Source organism: Erinaceus europaeus, chromosome 23, assembly GCF_950295315.1.
Source record: "Erinaceus europaeus chromosome 23, mEriEur2.1, whole genome shotgun sequence".
In the NCBI taxonomy this organism is placed as follows: domain Eukaryota; kingdom Metazoa; phylum Chordata; class Mammalia; order Eulipotyphla; family Erinaceidae; genus Erinaceus; species Erinaceus europaeus.
The window spans coordinates 11,445,511-11,471,466 of record NC_080184.1 but is presented as its reverse complement, the minus strand read 5'-3'; the positions used below and the strand labels follow the sequence as shown (position 1 = coordinate 11,471,466).

Sequence of the window (25,956 nt, the reverse complement as noted above, 5' to 3'; positions counted from 1 at the left end):
AGACACCTGTAGCCCTGCTTCACCACTTGTGAAACTTTCCCCCTTGCAGGTGGGGACCAGGAGCTTGAACCTAGGACCTTACGCAGTGTAATGTTTAATGTACTTAACCAGGTGTGTCACCTCTGGGTCCCCTTTCCAGTGTGAACTTTATTTCACAGAGAATCTCTAGAAGGACAGATCTACTGCCAGTGTGAAGACATTTACTCATGACTTATCCTCTATGCCACAGGGAGCAACTCAACCCAAAGAAAAAACCGTCAGGAATAATCAAAGTGGAAATACCACCAGGAGACATAATTTCATTTTGTTCAGGAGGAGCAATGACACAGGTGAGAAACAGAAAGAAGGAAAAGCGCCAAGTTCCCTGTCATCTCTGAGGATTCATGGACAACCTCCTTCTGAGGAGAAACACTACAAATGTCTACACTGTGAGCAGACTTTTAGTCACCGATCTTCCCTTAAATCACACACCCGAACTCACGCTGGAGAGAAACCCAGTGAACGTAAGCAGTGTGGGAAACTCTTCGGCAGGTCTGACTTGAACAACTGCGTTGTACACAAGGGGGGGGACACGCACTCCAGAGAAACCTTTTGAATGTGATGTCTGTGGAAAGAGCTTCTCTAGGAATAGCAACCTGACTGTGCACAGGCAAAGACACACTGGGGAGAAGCCCAAACTGAGCAGTGCCTGTGGTGAGACCTTTCTAGGGAAGTTTCACCTGATTGTCTACACGAGAACCCAATCCAGGGAGAAACTCAGGGAGGCCTTGGGCAGGGGCTCTCCCTTGACGGCCCACAGGAATGCTGAGAAGGAGAAGAAGGAGAAGAAGAAAAAGAAGAAGAAGAAGAAGGAAAAGAAATAACCAGTGCAGTGGCTGTGGGGAATGTCAGAGCCAGTTACCCCACAGGAGAGATACGAGGCCTCGGTGACAAGATGCTGCGTAGCTGCGGGAGTGCAGAAGACCTTCCCCATCTCACCTGTCAGTGACTCCATGACAGTCGTCCTTACAAATGTTATAGATGTGGGATTGCTTTCTGCTTTCTTTGGCATCTTTCTTTAAGATGGAAATCAGACTCACTAAGGTTTAGTCTGCTTGTTCTTTTCTTTTGAATAGAAGCATTGAGGTCCATAGTCCTTCCTTTAACTGGTCCTTTGGTATAATTATAAATAACGTTTTTTTTTTTTCCCCTCCAGGTTTATTGCTGGGGTTCTGTGCTGGCTTTATGAATCCACTGCTCCTGACAGCCAATTTTTTTTTTTTAATTTTATTTCAATTGGACAGAGAGAATTTGAGAGAGGAGGGGGAAGATAGGGGGATAGAAAGACAGAAACCTGCAGATCTGCTTTGCCACTTATAAAGTGACCACACCCTGCAAGTGGGGAGTTGGGGCTCTAACCTGGATCCTTGCATTAGGTTCTTGTGCTTGGTACTATGTGCACTTAACCGCCCAGCTCCCTCTTTTCTTCCTTCTGTTCTTTCTCTCTCTCTCTCTTTTTTTTTACTTTATTTATTCCCTTTTGTTGCCCTTTTTTATTGTTGTTGTTATTGATGTTGTTATTGATGTTGTCGTTGTTGGATAAGACAGAGAGAAATGGAGAGAGGAGGGGAAGACAGAGAAGGAGAGAAAGACAGACACCTGCAGACCTGCTTCACCGCTTTCCTTGAAGGTGGGGAGCCGGAGGCTCGAACAGGTTTTTTATTTTATTTTATTTTATTTTATGTTATTTTATTTTTTACCAGAGCACTGATCAGCTCTGGTTTATGGTGGTGCGGGGGATTGAACCTGGGACTTTGGAGCTTCAGGCATGAAAGTCTCTTTGCAGAACCATTATGCTATCTACCCTCCGCCCTCTTTCTCTCTTTTTAATTTTTATTATCTTTATTTACTTATTAGATAGACGACCAGAAATACAGAGGAAAGAGGTTATGGAGAAAGAGAGAGAGTAGTCATGGGGGTGACTCAGTGGATAAAACATTGGACTTGGAAGTGGGGCAGTAGTGCAGCGGATTAAGTGCACGTGGTGTGAAGCACAAGGCATAAGGATCCCGGTTCAAGCCCTGATCGCTTCACAGGTGGTGAAGCAGGTCTGCAGGTGTCTGTCTTTTTCTCCCCCTCTCTGTCTTCCCCTTCTCTCTCCATTTCTCTCTGTCCTATCCAACAACGATGACATCAAGAACAACAACAATAACTACAACAATAAAACAATTAGGGCAAAAAGATGGAATAAATAAATATATAAAAAAGATTATTAAAAAAACCATTGGACTTATAAACATGAGGTCCTGAGTTTGATCCCTGGCAGCCCATGGGCCAGAATGATGTCTGGTTTGTAGTCTCTCTCTCCCTCTCCCCCCCCATCTCTCTGATAAATAAATAACGAACTAAATACATAAAATACTGGGTCAAGTGGTGACTAACCTAGTTGAGTGTACATGTTACAATATGCAAGGACCTAGTTCAAGTCCCTGGTTCCCACCTGCAGGGGGGATGCTTCATGAGTGGTGAAGCAGGGCTACAGGTGTCTCTCTGTCTCCCCTTCCCTCTCTATCTCCCTCTTTCTCTCAATTTCTGGCTATCTCTATTCAATAAATAAAGATAATAAAAACAATAAATTAGAGAGAGAGAGGCACCTGCAGCACAGCTATTCTCTATCTGATATGTATATATAATTTTGAGAAATCAACCATTTAAAAAAAATATTCCCTTTTGCTGCCCTTGTTGTTTTATTATTGTTGTTGTTGGATAGGACAGAGAGAAATGGAGAGAGGAGGGGAAGACAGAGAGGGGGAGAGAAAGACAGACACCTGCAGACCTGCTTCACCGCCTGGGAAGTGACTCCCCTGCAGGTGCGGAGCCGGAGGCTCTAACCGGATCTTTACTCCCCGCCATGTGAGCTTAACCCACTGCACTACCATCCAATTCCCACCCCCCTCTTTTTTTTTTTTTAAGGTAGAGAGGCAGAGAGATAGATAGACCGTAGCACTAAAGCTTCCTTCGGTGCAGTGGGGGGGGGGGTTGGACTTGAACCTGGGTTTTGCATATGTTAAAGCAACACCCTATGCTCCAAGCGAGCTTTTTTCCTGGCCCCCAGATCTACTTTATTTTATTTTTTTATTTATGTATTTTTTGTCTCCAGGGTTATTGCTGGGGCTCAGTGCTGGCACTACAAACCTACTGCCCCTGGCAGCTTTTTTTTTTTTTTTTTCCCCCTGTGGTTGATGACCCGTTTTCTTAAATCTCTCATCGGACCAGCCAGCTCTCATATGTCGCTCCTGTGTTTCTGTGTCTCCTCCATTCTGTTCTGTTCAACATGCTAATCTTTATCTATGGGACACCATCTTTAATAATTCTGCTTCTGTTTTTTTTTTTTCTTTCTTTAAAAAATTATTTTGGCGGGAGTCAGGCGGTGGCGCAGCGGGTTAAGCGCACGTGGCGCAAAGCACAAGGACCGGCATAAGGATCCCGGTTTGAGCAGGTCTGCAGGTGTCTATCTTTCTCTCCCCTTCTCTGTCTTCTCTATTTCTCTCTGTCCTATGCGACAACAATGATATCAATAACCACAACAAGGGTAGCAAAAGGGAAAATAAATATTAAAAAGAATTAAAAAAATTATTTAGACCTCCAGGAGACCCATGGCTACATCATTCCACTATTTCTGGTGGGACTGACCCTTGACTTATTTATTTTTTTAGGTAGAAAGTGAGCGACGGGCTAGGTGGTGAAGCACTTGGTGGAGAACACATGTCACAGTGTGCAAAGGACCCAAGTTCAAGCCCCGAGTCCCAACCTGCAGGGGGAAAACTTCACAGAGCTGCAGACGTCTTTCCCTCTCGATCTCCCTCCTCCTCTCAATTTATGGTTGTCTCTATCAAATAGACGATTATTATTATTATTTACCAGAATACTTATCAGCTCTGGTATACAGTGGTGCAGGGGATTGAACCTGGCGCTTCAAAGCCTCAGGCATGACAGTCTGTTTGCATTACCACTATGCTATCTACCCCTGCCCATAGATGATTATTTTTAAAAAAAGAGACTAAGACACAGAGGGGGAGTGAGAGAGAGAGAGAGAGAGAGAGAGAGAGAGAGAGAGAGAGAGAGACACTGCGACATAACTCCAATACTCAGGAAGCTTTTCCCACACAGGACCTTCCCACGTTGTGGCTGAATGCTTGCACCTGAGTCCTCTGTCATGGTGAATTGTGGGGCCTGCTGGACAAACCTTGTCTCCTTGTCAGTATTTAATTAACTATTTATTTTCCCTTTTGCTGCCCTTTTTGTTTTTCATTGTTGCTATAGTTATTGTTATCAGTGTCATCATTGTTAGATAGGACAGAGAGAAATGGAGAGAGGAGAGGAAGACAGAGAGGAGGAGAGAAAGACAGACACCTGCAGACCTGCTTCACCGCTGGTGAAGCGACTCCCCTGCAGGGGGCTGGAACCAGGATCCTTATGGCCGGTCCTTGCGCTTTGCGCCATGTGCGCTTAACCCGCAGTGCTCCCATCCGACTCCTGTTAATTATTTTTTTTAATCATCTTTATTTATTGGATAGAGACAGCCAGAAATCGAGAGGAGGAATGTAGAGACAAAGAGGGAGTGAGATAGGGAGACACCTGCAGCCCCACTTCACCGCTTGTGAAGCTTCCCCCTTGCAGGTGAGGATTGGGGACTTGAACCAGGTCCTTGCACATTGTAACGTGTGTGCTTAACCAGGTGCGCCACATTTATCCCCCCACCCCGTGTTAATATTTAAGGGGCAGGTTTGGCAACTCACTTCTCTTGTTTTTCTTCTCTTGGACCTGTCATTACCACAAACGAGTTTGAGAAGACATTTTTGGAACATTCCAAGAAGAATTTACTGGGATATCCTGTGTGGAATCACATTGAATCAATATCTTTTTGTTATTAAACCAGGTGGTGTAACACGGTGGCTAAGCACTGAACACTTTTTTTAAACAAAAAAATTAATTTTTTTGGTATCTTTATTTATTGGATAGAGATAGCCAGAAATTGAGAGGGAAGGGGAAATGATAGGGGGAGAGAGACAGAAAGACACTTATAGCTCTGCTTCACCACTTGTGAAGCTTCCCGACTGCAGGTGGGGACGGGGGACTTGAACTTGGGTCCTTGCACACTGTAATGTGTGCACTTAACCAGGTGCGCTACCACCCGGCTCTAGCACTGGACTCGTAAGCGCGACCATCACCATACTGGGACAAAGGCAGACACACAGGTCACTTGACTTATCGCTGAGAGCTCAAATGTAAGCCCTCACACGCATGTTCAGTCAATGTTTTTTTTAAAATTATTTATTATTCGATAGAGACAGAGAAATTGAGAGGGATGGGGGAGATAGAGAGGGAGAGAGTCAGAGAGACACCTGCAGCCCAGCTTCACCATTTGTGAAGCTTTCCCTTTGCAGGTGGAGACAAGGGGCTTGAACCTGGATCCTTGTGCACTGTAATATGAGCACTTAACCAGGGGTGCCACCACCTGGCTCTTTCTCTGTCATCTCTTTTTCTCTCTTGTTGTCTCTCTCTCTCTCTCTCTTTTTAAACCAGAGCACTCACTGATCAGATCTGACTTATGGTGGTGCGGTGGATTGAACCTGGATTTCAGAGCCTCAGGCATGAGAGTCTCTGCATAACCATGATACTATCCACCCCTGCTCCCCCCTCTTTTTTTGTATTTATTTACTTATTTATTTATTTATTTATTTATTCCCTTTTGTTGCCCTTGTTTTATTGTTGTTATTGATGTCGTTAGTTGTTAGATAGGACAGAGAGAAATGGAGAGAGGAGGGGAAGACAGGAGGAGAGAAAGACAGACACCTGCAGACCTGCTTCACCGCCTGGGAAGTGACTCCCCTGCAGGTGGAGAGCCGGGGGTTCGAACTGGGATCCTTATGCCGGTCCTTGCACTTTGTGCCACCTGCGCTTAACCCACTGCGCTACCGCCAGACTCCCGAATAAAGACTTTAATTTATCATCTTTATTTATGTATTAATGAGGAGGATAGGAGTGAGAGAAAGAACCAGACATCACTCTGGTCCATGTGTACTGGGGATTGAACTCAGGACTTCATGCTTGAAAGTCCAATGCTTTATCCACTGCACTGCCTCCCAGACCACCGAAATAATTAAGTCTATAAAAAGAAAACAGATGTGGTCTGGGAGGTGGCACAGTGGATAAAGCATCGAACTCTCAAGGAAGAGGTCCTGAGTTCAATCCCTGGCAGCACATATGCCAGAGTGATGTTCATTCTCTCTCTCCTCCTATCTTTCTCATGAATAAATAAAATCTTTAAAAAAAAAAAACAGAAATAGTGACTTCCCACAGCCTCTGGCTACATGTCTGGCTGAATGTCCATATTTTCTGTGGAGAGGGAAGGATACAGAATGGATTGACTTGACTCATGAGCTCATCTTTGGGGAGCAGAGAATCATTAAGAAATATTCCCTTTCTGCCTGGACCAGCACCACCCAGGGGAATCTGTGCTTGGAGGCAGAAAAATGTAAATGGAACTAATGAGAAGAATTGGGAGCTGGAAAGGCCTCCTCTGGGGCATCCTCAGCTCACACAGCGTGGGCTGGACAGACCCTTGCTGTGGTTCTTGATTTTCTGAATTCAGACTCAGGACCTGATGAGCCGGTGTTTTGCTCTCTCCTGTCTGGGCACAGAAATCCAGGGAGGACTTCAGATTTCTGTCTGGAGCCCTGTCTCACTTACCCACCCAGGTGAGCTGAGGTCCCAGTATGTGCTGGAGGAAATATTCAGAGGCAGTGGAAGATGAAGGTTTTGACTTAATTAAATTTATTTATTTATTGCTGTGAGCGTTATTGTTGGGGCTTGAGGCTCGAATAATTGCACACATTCTGGTGACCAATTTTATTATATATATATTTTAAAAATTTTTAAAAAATATTTATTTTCCCTTTTGTTGCCCTTGTCTTTTTTTTTTTTTTTTTATTATTGTTGTAGTTATTATTTGCTGTCAGTGTTGTTGGATAGGACAGAGAGAAATGGAGAGAAGAGGGAAAGACAGAGATGGGGAGAGAAAGATAGACACCTGCAGACCTGCTTCACCGCCTGTGAAATGACTCCCCTGCAGGTGGGGAGCCGGGGGCTCGAACCAGGATCCTTCCTCCGGTCCTTGCGCTTTGCTTCACGTGCACTTAACCCGCTGTGCTACCGCCCGACTCCCTTTTATCCTATTTTTTAAAAAATTTATTTTATTTATTTATTCCCTTTTGTTGCCCTTGTTTTATTGTTGTAGTTATTATTGTTGTTGTCGTTGTTGGATAAGACAGAGAGAAATGGAGAGAGGAGGGGAAGACAGAGAAGGGGAGAGAAAGATAGACACCTGCAGACCTGCTTCACCGCCTGTGAAGTGACTCCCCTGCAGGTGGGGAGCCGGGGTTCGAACCGGGATCTTTATGCCGGTCCTTGTGCTTTGCGCCACCTGCGCTTAACCCGCTGCGCTACAGCCCGACTCCCCTTATCCTATTTTTTATTTATAAAACAGAGATATGACAAGGCTATAGAATAAAAGGGGTATAATTCCACACAATTCCCACCACCAGAACTCCGTATCCCATCCCCTCCCCTGATAGCTTTCCTGTTCTTTATCCCTCTGGGAGGATGGCTCCACGGTGATTATGGGGTGCAGAAGGTGGAAGGTCTGGATTCTGCAATGGCTTCTCTGCTGAACATGGGCGTTGGCAGGCCCATCGATACTCCCAGCCTGTCTCTCTCTTTCCCTAGCGGGGCAGGGATCTGGGGAGGTGGGGATCCAGGACACATTGGTGGGGTGGTCTGCCCTGGAAAGTTGGGCTGGCATTATGGTAGCATCTGGAACCTGGTGGTTGAAAAAGAGAAGACAGAAAGCAGAGGGGCAGGGTGGTAGCTCACCTGGTTGAGCGCACATGTTACAATGCACAAGGATCTGGGTTTGAGCCCCCAGTCCCCACCTGCAGAGAAAAAGCTTCACGAGTGGTGAAGCAGTGTTGCAGGTGTCTTTCTGCAGGTGTTATTCTAGCTCCCTCTCTATCACTCCCTTCTCTCTCATTTACTTGCTATCTCTATCTAATAAATAAATAAAGATAATTAAAAAAATATAGAAAGCAGAGTAATTTAAGTGCTTGTGGCACAAAGAGTTAATGAACCGGTGTAAGGATCCTGGCTCAAACCCCCGGCTCCCCACCTGCAGGGGAGTCGCTTCCCAGGCGGTGAAGCAGGTCTGCAGGTGTCTGTCTTTCTCTCCCTCTCTGTCATTCCCTCCTCTCTCCATTTCTGTCCTGTCCAACAACGACAACATCAACAACAACAACAGTGATAACTACAACAATAAAACAAGGGCAACAAAGGGGAATAAATAAATTAAATATTTAAAAAAAAAAGAAAGCAGAGCAAATTGTTGACTCATCATGAACCTAAAGGCTGGAATATTGCAGATGAAGATTTGTGCTCAAGTGTCCAGGTCAAGCAATCCATGTGTTTATTTTTCTTAGTTTTTCCTTTGTATTTAAAGTTCATTTACATAACACGTTAAAGAGAGAAGTCATTTGGAGTTTTCAAAGTGAGGAGGACACAGAGAGGTTCTACAGATGTAGCTAATATTTAAGAAGTCCTGTACCTCATGGAGTAAGGAAGTGTGAGTTGTAGGTGGAGAGGTTTTACCAGTTTCCTTCTCCCTCTTCTCCTCCCCCTCCTTTTTCTCCCCCTCCTCCTATTGTCCTTTTTTTTTTTTTTTTTTAAACCAGACCACTGTTGTGTTCTGGCTTATGGTGGTGCAGGGGATTGAAGCGGGGCTTTGGCATGAGAGTCTCTTTGCAGAACCATGATGCTATCTATCCTCTGTCCTGTTTTACTATTTTTCTTTTCTTCCTATTATCTATTTTTGTTCTTCTCTTTCTTATCCCTTTCTTTCTCCCCCCCCCCATTTTGCTCTTGTTGTGCTTATTGTAATTGTTATTGTTGTCATAGCTGTTGTTGGATAGGACAGAGAGAAATCGAGGGAGGAAGGGAAGACAGAGGGGGGAGAGAAAGACAGACACCTGGGAGTCGGCGTAGCGCAGCGGGTTAAACTCACATGGCATAAATGCAAGGACAGGCATAAAGATCCTGGTTCGAGCCCCGGCTCCCCACCTGCAGGGGAATCGCTTCCCAGGCAGTGAAGCAGGTCTGCAGGTGTCTGTCTTTCTCTCCTCCTCTCTGTCTTCCCCTCCTCTCTCCATTTCTCTCCTATCCAACAATGACAACAACAATAATAACTACAACAATAAAACAAGGGCAACAAAAGGGAATAAATAAATATAAAAAAAGTTAAAAAAAAAGAATGATAGACACCTAAAGACCTGCTTCACTGCTGGTGAAGTGACCCCCTTGTGGTGGGGAGCTGGGGGCTTGAACCGGGATCCTTATGACAGTCCTTGTGATTGAGCCATGTGCGCTTAACCTGCTGTGCTACTGCCTGGCTCCTCCTCCTTTCTTTAAAATTTTTTTTGATATTTATTTTCCCTTTTGATGCCTTTTTTTTTATTGTTGTTGTAGTTATTATTGTTACTGTTGTCGTCATTGTTAGACAGGACAGAGAGACATGGAGAGAGGAGGGGAAGACAGAGAGGGGGAGAGAAAGACAGACACCTGCAGATCTGCTTCACCGCCTGGGAAGCGACTCCCCTGCAGGTGGGGAGCCGGGGGCTCGAACCGGGATCCTTACGCTGGTCCTTGTGCTTTGCACCACGTGCGCTTAACCCACTGCACTACCACCCTACTCTTTTCTTTCTTTCTTTCTTTCTTTCTCTCTTTCTTTCTTTCTTTCTTTCTTTCTTTCTTTCTTGATTTCTTTCTTCCTTCCTTCCTTTCTTTCTTCTTTCTTTCTTTTCTTTCTTTCTTTCTTTAATTTTTTAATTTTAATTTACTTATTCCCTTTTGTTGCCCTTGTTTTATTGTTGTAGTTATTATTGTTGTTATTGATGTTGTCGTTGGATAGGACAGAGAGAAATGGAGAGAGGAGGGGAAGACAGAGGAGGGAAAGGAAGACAGACACCTGTAGACCTGCTTCACTGCCTGGGAAGCGACTCCCCTGCAGGTGGGGAGCCGGGGGTTCGAACTGGGATCCTTACTCCCATCCTTGCGCTTCGCGCCACGTGCGCTTAACCCGCTGCGCTATCACCCGACTCCCCTTTCACCCTTTTCTTTCCTGATGCTTGCAGCCGTAATATGGAAGCAGAGAACAGAACACAAGCAACAGAATTTCTTCTTCTGGGATTATCAGAGAAACCAGCCATGCAGTCCACTATATTTGGGCTCTTCCTGTCCATGTACCTGCTCACTGTGTGGGGAAACCTTCTCCTCATCCTGGCCGTCAGCTCAGACTCCCACCTCCACACCCCCATGTACTTCTTCCTCTCCAACCTGTCCTTGGTGGACATCTGTTTCACCTCCACCACCGTCCCCAAGATGCTGTACAACATCTGCACACGGAACCAAGCCATCACCTATGCGGGCTGCCTCACCCAGATTTATTTTTGCGTACTCTTTGCCGTATTGGATATTTTTCTCTTGTCAGTGATGGCGTATGACCGCTATGTGGCCATCTGCCACCCCCTGCACTACACGGTCATCATGAATCCCAGGCTCTGTGGGCTACTGGTTCTGGTGTCCTGGATCACCAGTGCCCTGCATTCCTTGTTTGAAAGCTTAATGGCGTTGAGACTGTCTTTCTGCACAGACCTGGCAATCCCCCACTATATCTGTGAGCTCAACCAGCTGCTCCAACTGGCCTGTTCGGACACCTTTCTGAATAACATAGTGATGTATCTTGCAGCTCTGCTGCTGTGTGCTGGGCCTTTTGCTGGCATCCTTCACTCTTACTCTAAGATTGTTTCCTGCATCCGTAGAATGTCATCCGCTCAGGGGAAGTCCAAAGCCTTTTCCACTTGTGCCTCTCACCTCTCAGTTGTCTGCTTGTTTTACTGTACACTCTTAGGGGTGTATCTTAGCTCTGCTGCTCCCCACAGTCCACACTCCATTTCCACAGCCTCAGTGCTGTACACTGTGGTCACCCCCATGCTGAACCCCTTCATCTACAGTCTGAGGAACAAGGACATCAAGAGGGCTCTGAGAACACTTTTTTTTGTGAACGGAAGTACCGTAGAATGATTCAGAAGTCAAGAGGCCTACTGATGGAAGTTACAGTCTCAGATTTAGATATGGTGATGACTTATTTATTTTTTTGCCTCCGGGGTTATCGCTGGGGCTCCGTGCCTGCACTATGAATCCACTGCTCCTGGAGGTCATTTTCCCCATTTTAATTGCCGTTGTTGTTGTTGGGTAGGACAGAGAGAAATGGTGAGAGAAGGGGAAGACAGAGGGGGAGAGAAAGACAGACACCTGCAGACCTGCTTCACCGCCTGTGAAGTGACTCCCCTGCAGGTGGGGAGCCGGGGGCTCGAACCAGGATCCTTAGGTTGGTCCTTGCGCTTTGCGCCACATGTGCTTAACCCTCTGCGCTACCGCCCGACCCCCAATAGTTATTATTGTAGCCACATTATCTGGGAATTTGGTTGACTTTAGAAATCTCATGGTTAGGATTTGCTGTATCATACAAGACCTCATCATGATTTATGCCATTTTATGCTTTTCACATATAGTTGTATCTTTTATTTTTTATAATTTTTATTTATAAAAAGGAAACACTGACAAAAAACATAGGATAAAAGGGGTATAGCTCCACACAATTCCCACCACCAGAACTTTGTATCCCATCCCCTCCCCTGATAGCTTTCCCATTCTTTAACCCTCTGGGAGTATGGACCCAAAGTCATTGTGGGATGCAGAAGGTGGAAGGTCTGGCTTCTGTAATTGCTTCCCCGCTAAACATGGGCATTGACGGGTCGATCCATTCTCCCAGCCTGTCTCTTTCTTGCCCTGGTGAGGTGGAGCTCTGGGGAAGCGGAGTCCAGGACACATTGGTGGGATCATAGCCCTAGGAAGTCTGGTTGACATCATGGTACCATCTGGAATCTGGTGGCTGAAAAAAGAGTTAACATATAAAGCAGAAGGAGTCGGGTGGTAGCGCAGTGGGTTAAGGGCAGGTGGCACAAAGTGCAAGGACCAGCGTAAGGATGGTTTAAGCTGCAGCTCCCCACCTGCAGAGGAGTCGCTTCACAGGTGGTGAAGCAGGTCTCAGGTGTCTATCTTTCTCTCCCCTCTCTGTCTTCCCCTCTTCTCTCCATTTCTCTCTGTTCTATCCAACAATGACAACATCAACAACAATAATAACTACAACAATAAAACAAGGGCAACAAAAGAGAATAAATAAATATTAAAAATATATAAAGCAAACAAATTATTGACTAACCATGAACCTAAAGGCTGGAATAGTGCAGATGAAGATTTGGGGGGGGGGTCCTCTGTTTTGTAGATAGTAGGTCTATTTTAGTTATATTCCAAAGTGCCCATGACTATACTTTTTTTTTTTTTTTCTGAGCCTGACATGTGATATGCAGGTGGATCCAAGTTATTGTCTGGGGAGATGATGTCATGGCTAGTAAAAAGACCAGGAAGCTGGATCAGGGAAGAGAGTAGCTCCCAAATATGGGAAAGGGGTATAAATATTGTTGACTGTAAACTCCATATAGTTGTATCTTATAAACAGACAAGACCAGTTGCTTCTGGTCTCCCTGGTCTAAGAATGATGATGATTCGATCTGATTCAGAAGGAGAGTGAGGAGGGCTGAGGGTTAACTCTCCCCATAGGGTTCATTCCCCTCCCACCTTTGTGGTCCAGGTTTGAGCCTTCACTCTTAACGTCAAAGTCTCACGGAAGTGGAGGAAGCATTTCTGCTGTGGTGTAACTCCTTCTCTCTGTCTCTCAAAAGTAAAATAAATATCAAACCAAGCTAGGAGTGGTGAAATTGTACACATCTGGGGCAGTGGTACGCACACATCCATACGAGTGTGCACACACACGCATGTGACTTTTTTTTTTTTTTACCAGAGTATTGCTTAGCTCCTGTTATTTTATTATTTATTTATTTTTTGCCTCCGGGATTATTGCTGGGGCTCCATGCCGACACTATGAATCTACTGCTCCTGGAGGCCATTTTTCCCATTTTGTTGCCCTTGTTGTTATTGTCATTGTTGTTATTCCTGTCGTTGTTGGATAGGACAGAGAAATCAAGTGAGGAGGGGAAGACAGAGGGGGGAGAGAAAGAGAGACACCTGCAGACTTGCTTCACCACCTGTGAAGCGACTCCCCTGAGGTGGGGAGCCTGGGGCTCAAACTGGGACCCTTACTCCCGTCCTTGCATTTTGCACTTAACCCGCTGCGCTATCACCCGACTCCCTTTAGTCTTTTATTTCTTTATTTTAATGTATTTATTTATAAAATGGAAACACTGACAAGACCATAGGATAAGAGGGATACAATTCCCACCACCAGAGCTCCCTATCCCATCCCCTCCCCTGATAGCTTCCCTATTCTTCATCCCTCTGGGAGCATGGACCCAGGGTCATTATGGGGTGCAGAAAGTGGAAGGTCTGGCTTCTGTAATTGCTTCCCCGCTGAACATGGGTGTTGACAGATTGATCCATTCTCCCAGCCTGCCTCTCTCTTTCCCTAGTGGGGCAGGGATCTGGGGAGATGGGGTTCCAGGACATATTGGGGGGGTCATCTGCCCTGGGAAGTCTGATTGGCATTATGGTAGCTTTCTAGTCATATTCCCAATTCTGAGCACAACCTGCATGTTAGCTGTTGGGTTCAGGCAAAACTTAGTAAAGTCATGGGCCCCTTGGAAAATAGCTAAAATAGACCTACTAGATTTTTTTTTCCAAATTGGAGTTCTCAAATCTCATATGCTCTATTCTTGCCTTTAAGTTCCTGATTAATCAACAATTTGTTCTGCTTTATATCTTAATGATTTTTCAGCTGCCAAGTTGCAGATGCTACCATGACACCAACTCGGCTTCCCCTGGGCAGACCACCCCACCATTGTGTTCTGAAGCCTTACCTCCCCAGATCCCTGCTCCACTAGGGAAAGATAGAAACAGGCTTGGGGTATGGATTGATCTGCCAATGCCTATGCTCAGCAGAGGAGCAATTATAGAAGCCAGACCATCCACCTTCTGTACCCCATAATGACCCTGGGTCCATACTCCCAAGAGGGATAAAGAACAGGAACTTCCAATGGAGGAGAAAGGATGTGGAACTCTGGTGGTGGAAATTGTACCCCTCTTATCCTACTATCTTGTCAAGCATTATTAAATCAACAAAAATTACAAAAAATTAATATCCCAGATCTTTAATTTTTTTTAATTAAAAAAAATTTTTTTTTTGCCTCCAGGATTATTGCTGGGGCTCGGTGCCTGCACTATGAATCCACTCCTCCTGGAGGCCATTTTTTCCCTTTTGTCGCCCTTGTTCTCTATCGTTGTTGTTAATATTATTGTTGTCATTGTTGTTGGATAGAACAGAGAGAAACTGAGAGAGGAGGGGAAGACAGACGGGGAGAGAAAGATAGACACCTGCAGACCTGCTTCACTGCCTGTGAAGCGACTCCCCTGCAAGTGGGGAGCCGGGGGCTCGAACCGGGATCTCTATGCTGTTCCTTGCACTTTGCGCCGCGTGCGCTCAACCCGCTTCACCACCACCTGGCCCCCAATCTTTATTTTTTTAAAAAAAGATTTTATTTACTTATTAATGAGAAAGTTAAGAGGAGAGAGGGAAAGAACCAGACATCACTCTGGTACATGTGCTCCCAGGGACTGAACCCAGGACCTCATTCTTGAGAATCCAATGCTTTATCCACTGTGCCACCTCCTGGACCACCCAGATGTTTACTTTGTAAAATTTATTTATTTATTTTTAAAATTTATTTCTTTATTGGGGAATTAATGTTTTACATTCAACAGTAAATACAATAGTTTGTACATGCATAACATTCCCCAGTTTCCCATTTAACAATACAACCCCCACTATGTCATTTATCATCCTTCCTGGATCTGTATTCTCCCCGCCCACCCACCCCAGAGTGTTTTACTTTGGTGCAATACGCCAATTCCATTTTCAGGTTCTACTTGTGTTTTCTTTTATGATCTTGTTTTTCAACTTCGGCCTGAGAGTGAGATCATCCCATATTCATCCTTCTGTTTCTGACTTATTTCACTCAACATGATTTTTTCAAGGTCCATCCAAGATCAGCTGAAAACGGTGAAGTCACCATTTTTTACAGCTGAGTAGTATTCCATTGTGTATATAGACCACAACTTGCTCAGCCACTCATCTGTTGTTGGACACCTGGGTTGCTTCCAGGTTTTGGCTATTACAAATTGTGCTGCCAAGAACATATGTGTACACAGATCTTTTTGGATGGATGTGTTGGGTTCCTTAAAATATATCCCCAGGAGAGGAATTGCAGGGTCACAGAGTAGGTCCATTTCTAGCCTTCTGAGAGTTCTCCAGACTGTTCTCCACAGAGGTTGGACCAATTGACATTCCCACCAGCAGTGCACGAGGGTTCCTTTGACCCCACACCCTCTCCAGCATTTGCTGCTGTTATCTTTTCTGATGTATGACATTCTCACAGGAGTGAAGTGATATCTCACTGTTGTCTTTATTTGCATTTCTCTGACAATCAGAGACTTGGAGCATTTTTTCATGTGTTTCTTGGCCTTTTGGATCTCTTCTGTGGTGAATATTCTGTCCATATCCTCCCCCCATTTTTGGATGGGGTTATTTGTTGTCTTGTTGTTGAGTCTAGCAAGCTCTTTATATATGTTGGTTATTAACCTCTTGTCTGATGTATGGCATGTAAAGATCTACTCCCTTTCTGTGAGGGGTCTCTTGGTTTGGGTAGTGGTTTCTTTTGCTGTGAAGAAGCTTTTTAATTTGATGTAGTCCCATAGGTTTATACTTGCTTTAGTCTTCTTTGTTATTGGATTCGTTTCATTGAAAATGTCTTTAAAATTTATGCAGAAAAGAGTTCTGCCAATATTTTCCTCTAAGTATTTGATAGTTTGTGGTCTAACATCCAAGTCCTTGATCCACTTGGAGTTTACTTTTGTATTTGGTGAAATACAGTGATTCAGTTTCATTCTTCTGCATGTTTCAACCCATTGTTTCCAACACCATTTGTTGAAGAGACTCTGCTTTCCCCATTTGATAGTCTGGGCCCCTTTGTCAAAGATTAGATGTCCATAGGTGTGGGGCCTCAATGTTTAATTTTTTAAAAATTATCCTTACTTATTTATTGGATAGAGACAGCTAGACATTGAGAGGGAAGGGGGTGACAGAGAAGGAGAGAGAGAGAGAGATACCTACAGCCCTGCTTGACCACTCGTGAAGCTTTCCTCCTGCAGGTGGGGACCAGAGGCTTGAACCTGGGTCCTTGAGCATTGCAACCTGTGTGCTCAACCAGGTACACCATCACTACCACCTGCCCTCCAGATCTTTATGAGACAACAAATGAAATTCCAGATATGTTTCAAGAATAAATGAAATTTGAAAACCTGTTCTGTTGAATCTAAAGAAAGTCTGTGCTGCGTGGTGGTGGTGGGGGGAATGGATCCACCTGCCAACACCCATGTCTAGTGGGGAAGCAATTACAGAAGAAGCCAGATCTTCCAACTTTGGCACCCCAGAAAGAATTTTGGTTGCGGCCGGGTGGTGGTGCACCTGGCTAAGCGCACATTTCACAGTGCGCAAGGACCCGGTTCAAGGCCTCAGTCCCCACTAGCAGGGGAAAGCTTTGTAAGTGGTGAAGCAGGGCCTCCAGTGTTTCTCTGTCTCCCTCCCTCTGTATCTCCACTTACCCTCTTGATTTCTCGCTGTCTCTGTCTAATAAATATAGTAAGTAAAAAAAAATTTAAATAAAAGTATTTGGTTTATATTCCCAGAGGGATAAAGAATAGGGAAGCTTCCAATGGAGGGGGTGGGTAAGGAACTCTGGTGGTGGGAACTTTCTGGAATTGTACTTCTCTTATCCTACAATCTTGCCGATCATTATTAAGTCACTAATAAAAATATCATGCAAAAAAGACAATATTAAAGGAGTTTCTTCTTTCCTGAATTGGAAATGAAATAGAAATTTCCTGTTCATGTCAAAGAACCGTGTCTTCATTAATATTTTAAACTTCAGAGATTCAAAAAGTGGAATTACCTCATTTAAAAAAAATATATATAGTTATTTATTAATGAGAAAGGAGGAGAGAGAAAGAACCAGACATCACTCTGGCACATGTGCTGCCAGGGATTGAACTCAGGACCTTATGTTTGAAAGTCCAAAGCTTTATCACTGCGCCACCTCCTGGACCACAAATCACTCATTTTTAAAATAATTATTTATTCTTGGTTAAGCGCAGGTGGCGCAAAGCGCAAGGACCAATGTAAGGATCCCGGTTCGAGCCCCTGGCTCCCCACCTGCAGGGGAGTCGCTTCACAAGCAGTGAAGCAGGTCTGCAGGTGTCTAGCTTTCTCTCCTCTTCTCTGTCTTCCCCTCCTCTCTCCATTTCTCTCTGTCCTATCCAACAACGACGACAACAATAATAACTACAACAATAAAACAACAAGGGCAACAAAAGGGAATAAATAAAAAAGAACACTTAATAAAAATTATTTATTCTTTTAAATTTTTTTTGTCTCCAGGGTTATCACTGGGGTTCAGTGTCTGCACTATGAATCCACTGCTCCTGGAGGCTAATTTTCTCTGGTTTGTTGCCCTTGTTGTTTATTGTCGTTGTTGTTATTATTATTCTTGTTGTCATTAGTGTCATTGTTGTTGGATAGGACAGAGAGAAATGGAGAGAGGAGGGGAAGACAGAAAGGGGGAGAGAAAGATAGACACCTGCAGACCTGCTTCACTGCTTGTGAAGTGACCCTTCTGCAAGTGGGGAGCTGGGGGCTCGAACCCAGATGCTTACGCCGGTCCTTGTGCTTTGCACCATTTGCGCTTAACCTGCTGCAGTACCACCCGACCCCCAGAAATCACTCATTTGTAATCACCATGTTCCTAGCTGCATTACTGACAATAGCCAAAGAGTGGGTTCAGCCTAAGTGTCCATCAACAGATAACTAGCTTATGGGATATATGCTTCATGGAATATTACTTTGCAATAAAAAAGATGATATTGTTGCTTTTGGAATCAAATGGGTGGAATTTAGGTGATTCTGCTTAGCAAAAAATAAAACAGAAAGAGATGAAAGACAACTACCAGATAGTTTCACTCATCTATGGAATCTAAGAATTGACACGTGAACTTCTATAGCAAACAAACAAACAAACAACAACAGAAAACAGGAGTAAATAAACTATCTCAGGTGGGAGTAAACAACATAATGGTTCTGCAAACAAACTCTCATGCCTGAGGCTCCAAAGTCCCAGGTTCAATCCTCCGCACCACCATAAGCCAGAGCTGAGCAGTGCTCTGGTAATTAAAAACAAACAAACAAACAAACAAACAATCTTTTAAGACTTTGTGAGAACCATAGTGGTTATCTTTGGGCAGGTGCAGGATGCAGAACTTTGGCGGTGGTTGCAGTATGCAACTATACCCATTATGCTATAATAGTGTCAGTCTTGGGGGGTCAGGTGGTATCACAGCTGATTAAGCGTAGATGGTGCAAAGCGACTGACGGGTGTAAGCATCCGGGTTTGAGCCTCCAGCTCCCCACTTGCAGGGGGGTCGCTTCACAAGCAGTGAAGCAGGTCTGCAGGTGTCTGTCTTTCTCTCCCCCTGTCTTCCCCTCCTCTTTCCATTTCTCTTTGACCTATCCAGCAACAACGACAGCAATAACGACAATACTTGTAACAACAACAACGATAAACAACAAGGGCAACAAAAGGGAAAAAATAGCCTCCAGGAGCAGTGGATTCCTATTGCAGGCACAAGCCTGAGCAGCAACCCTGGAGACAAATATATATAGTCAATCTCAAATAAACAAAGACCATTACAAAGATGTAATTCACACAACTCTTGAGTGTTAAAATTGAGAAGAGATTAAGTCAGTAGGGGAACAAAGCACAGGAGAATTAGAAGCCTAGAACTTGCAGAGTCTTTGAGGAAGGTCTAATCACCACCAGACTCATTTGATTCTTCCGTGTCTCCAGGGAACGCAGACTCTCTCAGAATACTTTGCTTTTTGTCCAGACCCTGTTCCCACAGGGAAACCAGATGTTTAGAGGTTGGGGCATTATTGGAAACCAAGCTTAATGAGCAGACAGGGGACACTGTAAATATCTCTTCTACTCAGTCCTCCAGTGAGTACCTCCTTCCTTGGGCTGGATGGAACTTAGCTGTTGTTTTGATGCATTGACTTATATTTCTTCCCTTCTTGGTGTCTTCTGCAAGAGATCTTTAATCGCTACCAAAAAATCATCCTGGAGACATTTAAACTTGTCCTCGAGTCCCCATTAGGGTGATTCCAAGAACCTAGGAGGTACTGCAGAAGAGTGGTAGAGAGAATTCAAACAGAGTCATCTTTGTCTGACAGCACTTGCTGGTCTCCAGTTTTGCTTGGAACCCACAGAACTGGGGGCTGGACGTAGCGCAGTGGGTTAAGCGCACATGGAGCGAAGCGCACCGACTGGCACAAGGATCTCTGTTCCAGCGGTGAAGCAGGTCTGCATGTATTTGTCTTTCTCCCCTCTCTGTCTTCCCCTCCTCTCTCCATCCTTCTCTCCTGTCCAACAACAGCAGCAATACAACAATAACAATAATAACAACAAGGGCAACCAAAATGGGAAAAAATGGCCATCAGGAGCAGTGATTTCATAGTGCCGGCACCAAGCCGCAGTGATAACCCTGGAGGCAAAGAACAAACAAACAAACAAACAAAAACATAGAACTGATCTCTGGTTATTTACTTGTTAGACTCATGAGTGATTAATTTTTTTTTTTAAATTAGTGACTTGGTAGTGGTTGGCAAGATTGTGGGATAAGGGGTACAATCCCACGTAATTCCCACCACCAGAGTTCCATATCCCATCCCCTCCATTGGAATGTTTGCTTTTCTATATCTCCCTGGGAGCATGGACCCAGGGTCATTATGGGGGTGCAGAAGGTGGAAGGTCTGGTTTCTGTAATTGCTTTTCCACTGAACATGGGTGTTGGCAGGTGGATCCATACTCCCAGCCTGTTTCTATCTTTCTTTAGCGGGGCAGGGGTCTGGGGAGGTGGGGTTCCAGGACACATTGGTGAGGTCGTCTGTCCGGGGAAGTCAGATTGGTGTCAATGGTAGCATTTGCAACTTGGTGGCTGAAAAGCATTAAGATATAAATCAGAGCGACTTGATTAATAATCAGAAACCCAAGGTAGGAATAAAGCAGATGAAATTTGTTGGAAGAAGCTAGGAAGTCTATTTTAAATATATTCCAAGGGACCCATGACTTAACTAATTTTTGCCTGAGCCCGACAGCTAACATGCAAGTGGGCTAAAGGTATTATCTGGGGGGATAGTGTCAGAGTTGGAAATAGGACCAGAAAGCTGGATCAGAGCAGAGAGAAATTCCCAAATATAGGGAGAGTAATAAATACCATTAACTGCAAACTTCATCGATCTGACCCAGGGCCCATGTCTATTCATATTTAGCACAGAAGCCTATGTAACCTCTGAGTCCCTGTTCATTTGAGCTCGCAGTCCATGGTCACAGATGGGAACATTCTAGGCTACACTGTGAGTGTGTGTGTGTGTGTGTGTGTGTGTGTGTGTGTGTGTGTGAGAGAGAGAGAGAGATAGAGAGACAGAGAGAGACAGCGAGACAGAGAGACCAGAGTCCTGCTCAGCTCTGGCTGATGGTGTTGTTGGGGATTGAACCTGGGGCCTCAGAGTCTCAGGCATCAAAGCCTTTTTGCAGAACCACTGTGATATCTTCCCAGCCCTGGTTAATTATATTTATTTATTTATTCCCTTTTGTTGCCCTTGTTGTTTTTAATTGTTGTAGTTATTATAGTTGTTGTTATTGATGTCATCAATGTTGGATAGGACAGAGAGAAATGGAGAGAGAGGGGAAGACAGAGAGGGAGAGAGAAAGACAGACACCTGCAGACTTGCTTCACCACCTGTGAAGCAACTCCCCTGCAGGTGGGGAGCCAGGGGCCCCGAACCGGGATCCTTACACTGGTCCTTGTGCTTTGTGCCACATGTGCTTAACCTGCTATGCTACTGCCCGACTCCCTCCCCCCACATTTATTAAGTTAGTGATTTAATAATGATCGACAAGACTATGGGATAAGAGGGGTAACAAATCCATGTAATTTCTTATTTATTTATTTATTTATTTATTCCCTTTTGTTGCCCTTGTTGTTTTATTGTTGTAGTTATTATTGTTGTTGTCGTTGTTGGATAGGACAGAGAGAAATGGAGAGAGAAGGGGAAGACAGAGAGGAGGAGAAAGATAGACACCTGCAGACCTGCTTCACCGCCTGTGAAGCGACTCCCCTACAGGTGGGGAGCCGGGGTTCGAACCGGGATCCTTACATTGGTCCTTGTGCTTTGCGCCACCTGAGCTTAACCCGCTGTGCTACCGCCCGACTCCCTCCATATAATTTCTACCACCAGAGTTCTGTATTCCCTCTCCTCCCCTCCACTGGAAGCTTTCCTATTCTTTATCCTTCTGTGAGTATGGAACGGTGATCTTTATGGGGTGCAGAAGTGGGGAGGTCTGGCTTCTGTAATGGTTTCTCTGTTGAACATGGGCATTGACAGGGGGATCCATACCCCCAGCCTGTTTCTGTCTTTCCCTAGTGGGGCAGGGCTCTGGGGAGGTGGGGTTCCAGGTCACATTGGAGAGGTCATCTCATGCAGCTTCTTGGGCATGGAACCTTCAGTTCTTAGATTCTTTCCTTCTGTGCAATCACACAACAATTAACTGATAAATTAAATGTGTTCTGTAAGCACTGCTTTGCAATTTTCTTTTTTAAAATTTCTTTTCACTTCTTTCTTTTTTTTTTGCCTCCAGGGTTATTGCTGCGTCTCAGTGCCTGCACCATAAATCCACTGCTCCTGGAGGCTATTTTTTCCCTTTTGTTGCTCTTGTTGTTTATCGTTGTTGTCGTTATTATTGTTTTTATTGCCATTATTGTTGGATAGGACAGAGAGAAATGGAGAGAGGAGGGGAAGACAGAGAGGGGGAGAGAAAGACAGATACCTGCAGACCTGCTTCACCGCCTGTGAAGCGACCCCCCTGCAGGTGGGAAAATCGGGGGCTCGAACCAGGATCCTTATGCCAGTCTGTGAGCTTTGTGCCATGTGTGCCTAACCCACTGCACTACCGCCCCCTTTTCTCTCTCTCTTTCATTCTTTCTTCCTTTCTTTCTTTCTTTCTTTGTTTTTTTTCTTGCTTTTTCTTTTCTCTCTTTCCCTCCAGGTTTTTCACTGAGGCTCGGTGCTGCCACTATGAATCCGCTGCTCCCAGTGGCCATTTTTTCTTTCTGTACATCAATTTCTCTCTATCCTATAAATGCATAGGATAGAGAGAAATTGAGAGGGGAGGGGAAGATAGAGAGGAAGAGACAGAGAAATGAATGAAATGCAGACATGCAGGTCTCTCTCTCTCTTTCCCTCCCTCCCTTCCCAATCTCTCTCTAGCCTATCACATTAAAAATAAAAAAAATATATATCTTTAAATATTTATTTATTATCGAATAGAGACAGAGAGAAATTGAGAGGGGGAGGGGCAGAGAGAAAGGGAGAGAGAGACAGAGAGACCCCTGCAGCCCTGCTTCACCACTTGTGAAGCTTCCCCCTGCAGGTGGGGATCAGGGGCTTGAACCTGAGTTTTTGAGCACTGTGCTTAACCAGGTGCACCACTCCCTGGCCCTTAAAATATTCTTTTGAAAAAGTTGAATTCAGATCCTTCCAAAAGTATTACCATTTTATATTACATTAGAAAAGATTTATTTAGGTATGAGAGAGGAAAAGAGAGGGAGAGAATTAGAGTTTCAGTTTGGCACAGGCAATGCTAAGGTTCGAATCTAGGACCTTATACTTCAGAGTCCAACACTTTATCCAGTGCACCATGTCCCAGGATAGTATATTATTATTATTATTATTATTTTGCCTCTGGGGTTATCACTGGGGTTCAGTGCCGGCACTATGAATCCACTGTTCCTGGTGGCCATTTTATCTCCCGTCCCCTCTTATTTTATTGAATAGGACAGAGAGAAATTTAGAGGGAAGGAGGAGACAGAGAGACAGAGAGACAGAGAGAGACAGAGAGAGACACCTGTAGCCCTGCTTTGTGAAGCATCCTCCCCTGCAGGTGGGGGGACCAGGGGCTTGAACCTGGGTACTTGCACATGATAGTGAATTCAACCAAGGGAACCATTACCTACCCCCTTCTCAAATTAAAAACAAAAAACATTTTTACACCTGGGGCTCCAAAGTCCCAGGTTCAATCCCCTATGCCACCAGAAACCAGAGTTGAATAGTGCTCTGGTTAAAAAACAGACAAACAAATAGGGAGTCGGGGCGGTAGCGCAGCTGGTTAGGCGCACGTGGCGCAAAGCACAAGGACCAGTGTAAGGACCCCGGTTTGAGTCCCGGCTCCCCACCTACAGGGGAGTCACTTCACAGGCAGTGAAGCAGGTCTGCAGGTGTCTGTCTTTCTCTCCTCCTCTCTGTCTTCCCCTCCTCTCTCCATTTCTCTCTGTCCTATCCAACAACGACGACATCATCTTCAACAACAATAATAAAAAACAAGGGCAACAAAAGGGAAAATAAATAAATAAAATATATAAAACAAACATATATCTACTTTATTTTTTGCCTCCAGGGTTATTGCTGGGCCTCAGTGCCTGCACTATGAATCCAGTGCTCCTGGAGGCCATTTTTTTTCCTTTTGTTGCCCTTGTTGCTGATCGTTGTTGTTGTTACTATTATTGTTGTCATTGCTGTCATTGTTGTTGGATAGGACAGAGAGAAATGGAGAGAGGAGGGGAAGACAGAGAGGGGGAGAGAAAGACAGACACCTGCAGACCTGCTTCACTGCCTGTGAAGTGACTCCCCTGCAAGTGGGGAGCCGGGGGCTCGAACCGGGATCCTTATGCCGGTCTTGTGCTTTGCGCTACCTGTGTGCTTAACCCGCTGCGCTACCCTGCGGCCCCCATATCTACTCTTTAATGAGAGAGGTGCAGAGAGAGACAGAAAGAGAGAGAGAGAGAGAGTCCAGAGTTCTGCTCAGCTTTGCTTTCATGTGATGCTGGGGATTGAACCTGGGACCTCAGAGCCTCAGGCAAAGAAGTCCTTTTGCAGAACCTTTATGTTATCTCCCCCACCCTCCATACTTAATTTTTTAAAAATTTCTTTATTGAGGAATTAATGTTTTACATTCAACAGTAAATACAATAGTTTGTACATGCATAACATTTCCCAGTTTTCCATAAAAGTTTATTTTTTTTGATGGACAGCAAGTTTATTATTTGATTTTAATTTTTTTATTTATTCATTTAATAATGATCAACAAGACCATAGGATAAAAGGGGGAGGTCCAATTCCATACAATTCCCACCCCCAGAGTTCTTTCCTTTGGGGCCACATGGCAAATCCAGTCTAAGTTCTGCTTTGTGTTTTCCCTTCTTTTTCAACTTCTATCCATGAGTGAGATCATGCCATAGCCATCCTTCTCTTTCTGACATATCTCACTTCCCATGATTCCTTCAAGCTCCAGCCAAGAGGAGGTGAAGAAGGTGCCTGGCAATCATCTCCAGTACATGGAACCAACAAATGCCACTGATGTTTCAGAATTTCTCCTGCTGGGCTTGTCAGAAGACCTACAACTTCAGACTCTGATTTTTGGGCTCTTCCTCTCCATGTACCTGCTCACTGTGTGGGGAAACCTTCTCCTCATCCTGGCCGTCAGCTCAGACTCCCACCTCCACACCCCCATGTACTTCTTCCTCTCCAACCTGTCCTTGGTGGACATTGGTTTCACCTCCACCACTGTCCCCAAGATGTTGCACAACATCTGGACACGGAGCCAAGCCATCACCTACGCGGGCTGCATTACCCAGATGTACTTTTTCATACTTTTTGCAGCACTGGACATCTTCCTGCTGACCGTGATGGCGTATGACCGCTATGTGGCCATCTGTCACCCCCTGCACTACACGGTCATCATGAACCCCAGGCTCTGTGGGCTGCTGCTTCTAGGGTGCTGGGTCCTGAGTGCCCTGAACTCCTTGCTAGAAAACTTATTGGTGTTGAATCTGTCCTTCTGCACGGAAGTAACCATCCCTCACTTCTTTTGTGACTTCAACCTGGTACTCCAGCAAGCCTGTTCCGACACCTTCCTCAACGATACGGTCAAATACATTGTTGTGGTCCTGATGGGCGGTGGCCCATTCATTGCGATTCTCTCCTCTTACTTTAAGATCTTGACCACCATCCGTAGAATCTCTTCAGCTCAGGGGAAGTCTAAAGCCTTCAATACCTGTGCCTCTCACCTCTCTGTTGTCTCTCTGTTTTTCTGTTCCGCCCTCGGAGTCTACCTCAGCTCAGCCATGCCCCACAGCTCACGTTCAAGTGCCGTCACTTCTGTGCTGTACACCGTGGTCACCCCCATGCTGAACCCCTTCATCTACAGCCTCAGGAACAAAGACATCAAGAGGGCATTGAGAAGTGTCCCGGAGACTGCAGCTATAAAGTTTCCAGTCATCTTGTTGTTGAAGAAATGACCCTGATTTAATTAATCGATTCATTCATTAATTTTTATGAGTGATTTTATAATGATCAACAGGATTGTAGGATAAGAGGGGTACAACTCCATACAATTCCCATCACCAGAGTTCTGTATCTCATCCCTTCCATTGGAGGGATCCCTATTCATTTTTTTTTTAGATTTTTTTATGTATTTGATACAGTCAGATATTGAAAGGGGAGAGGAAGACAGAGAGGAGGAGAGACAGAGAGATATCTGCAGCCCTGCTTCACCACTCATGAAGCTTCCTCCC

At 44.9% G+C, this 25,956-nt stretch overlaps 3 protein-coding genes across 3 annotated transcripts in view; 2 read left to right on the top strand and 1 right to left on the bottom strand.

Annotated features, from left to right (window-relative positions):
- The window catches only part of LOC132535528 (zinc finger protein 678-like), a 307,284-nt gene that overhangs the window by 76,945 nt on the left and 204,383 nt on the right, over positions 1-25,956 (bottom strand). The window lies entirely within an intron of this gene.
- LOC103116149 (olfactory receptor-like protein OLF4) lies at positions 10,204-11,169 on the top strand. Its single transcript, XM_007526012.2, has one exon. The coding sequence runs from the start codon at positions 10,228-10,230 to the stop codon at positions 11,167-11,169; it is 942 nt and encodes a 313-aa protein (XP_007526074.2). The 5' UTR covers positions 10,204-10,227.
- Positions 24,703-25,680, top strand: LOC103116148 (olfactory receptor 7A17-like). The gene has a single exon (XM_007526010.2). The coding sequence runs from the start codon at positions 24,718-24,720 to the stop codon at positions 25,678-25,680; it is 963 nt and encodes a 320-aa protein (XP_007526072.1). The 5' UTR covers positions 24,703-24,717.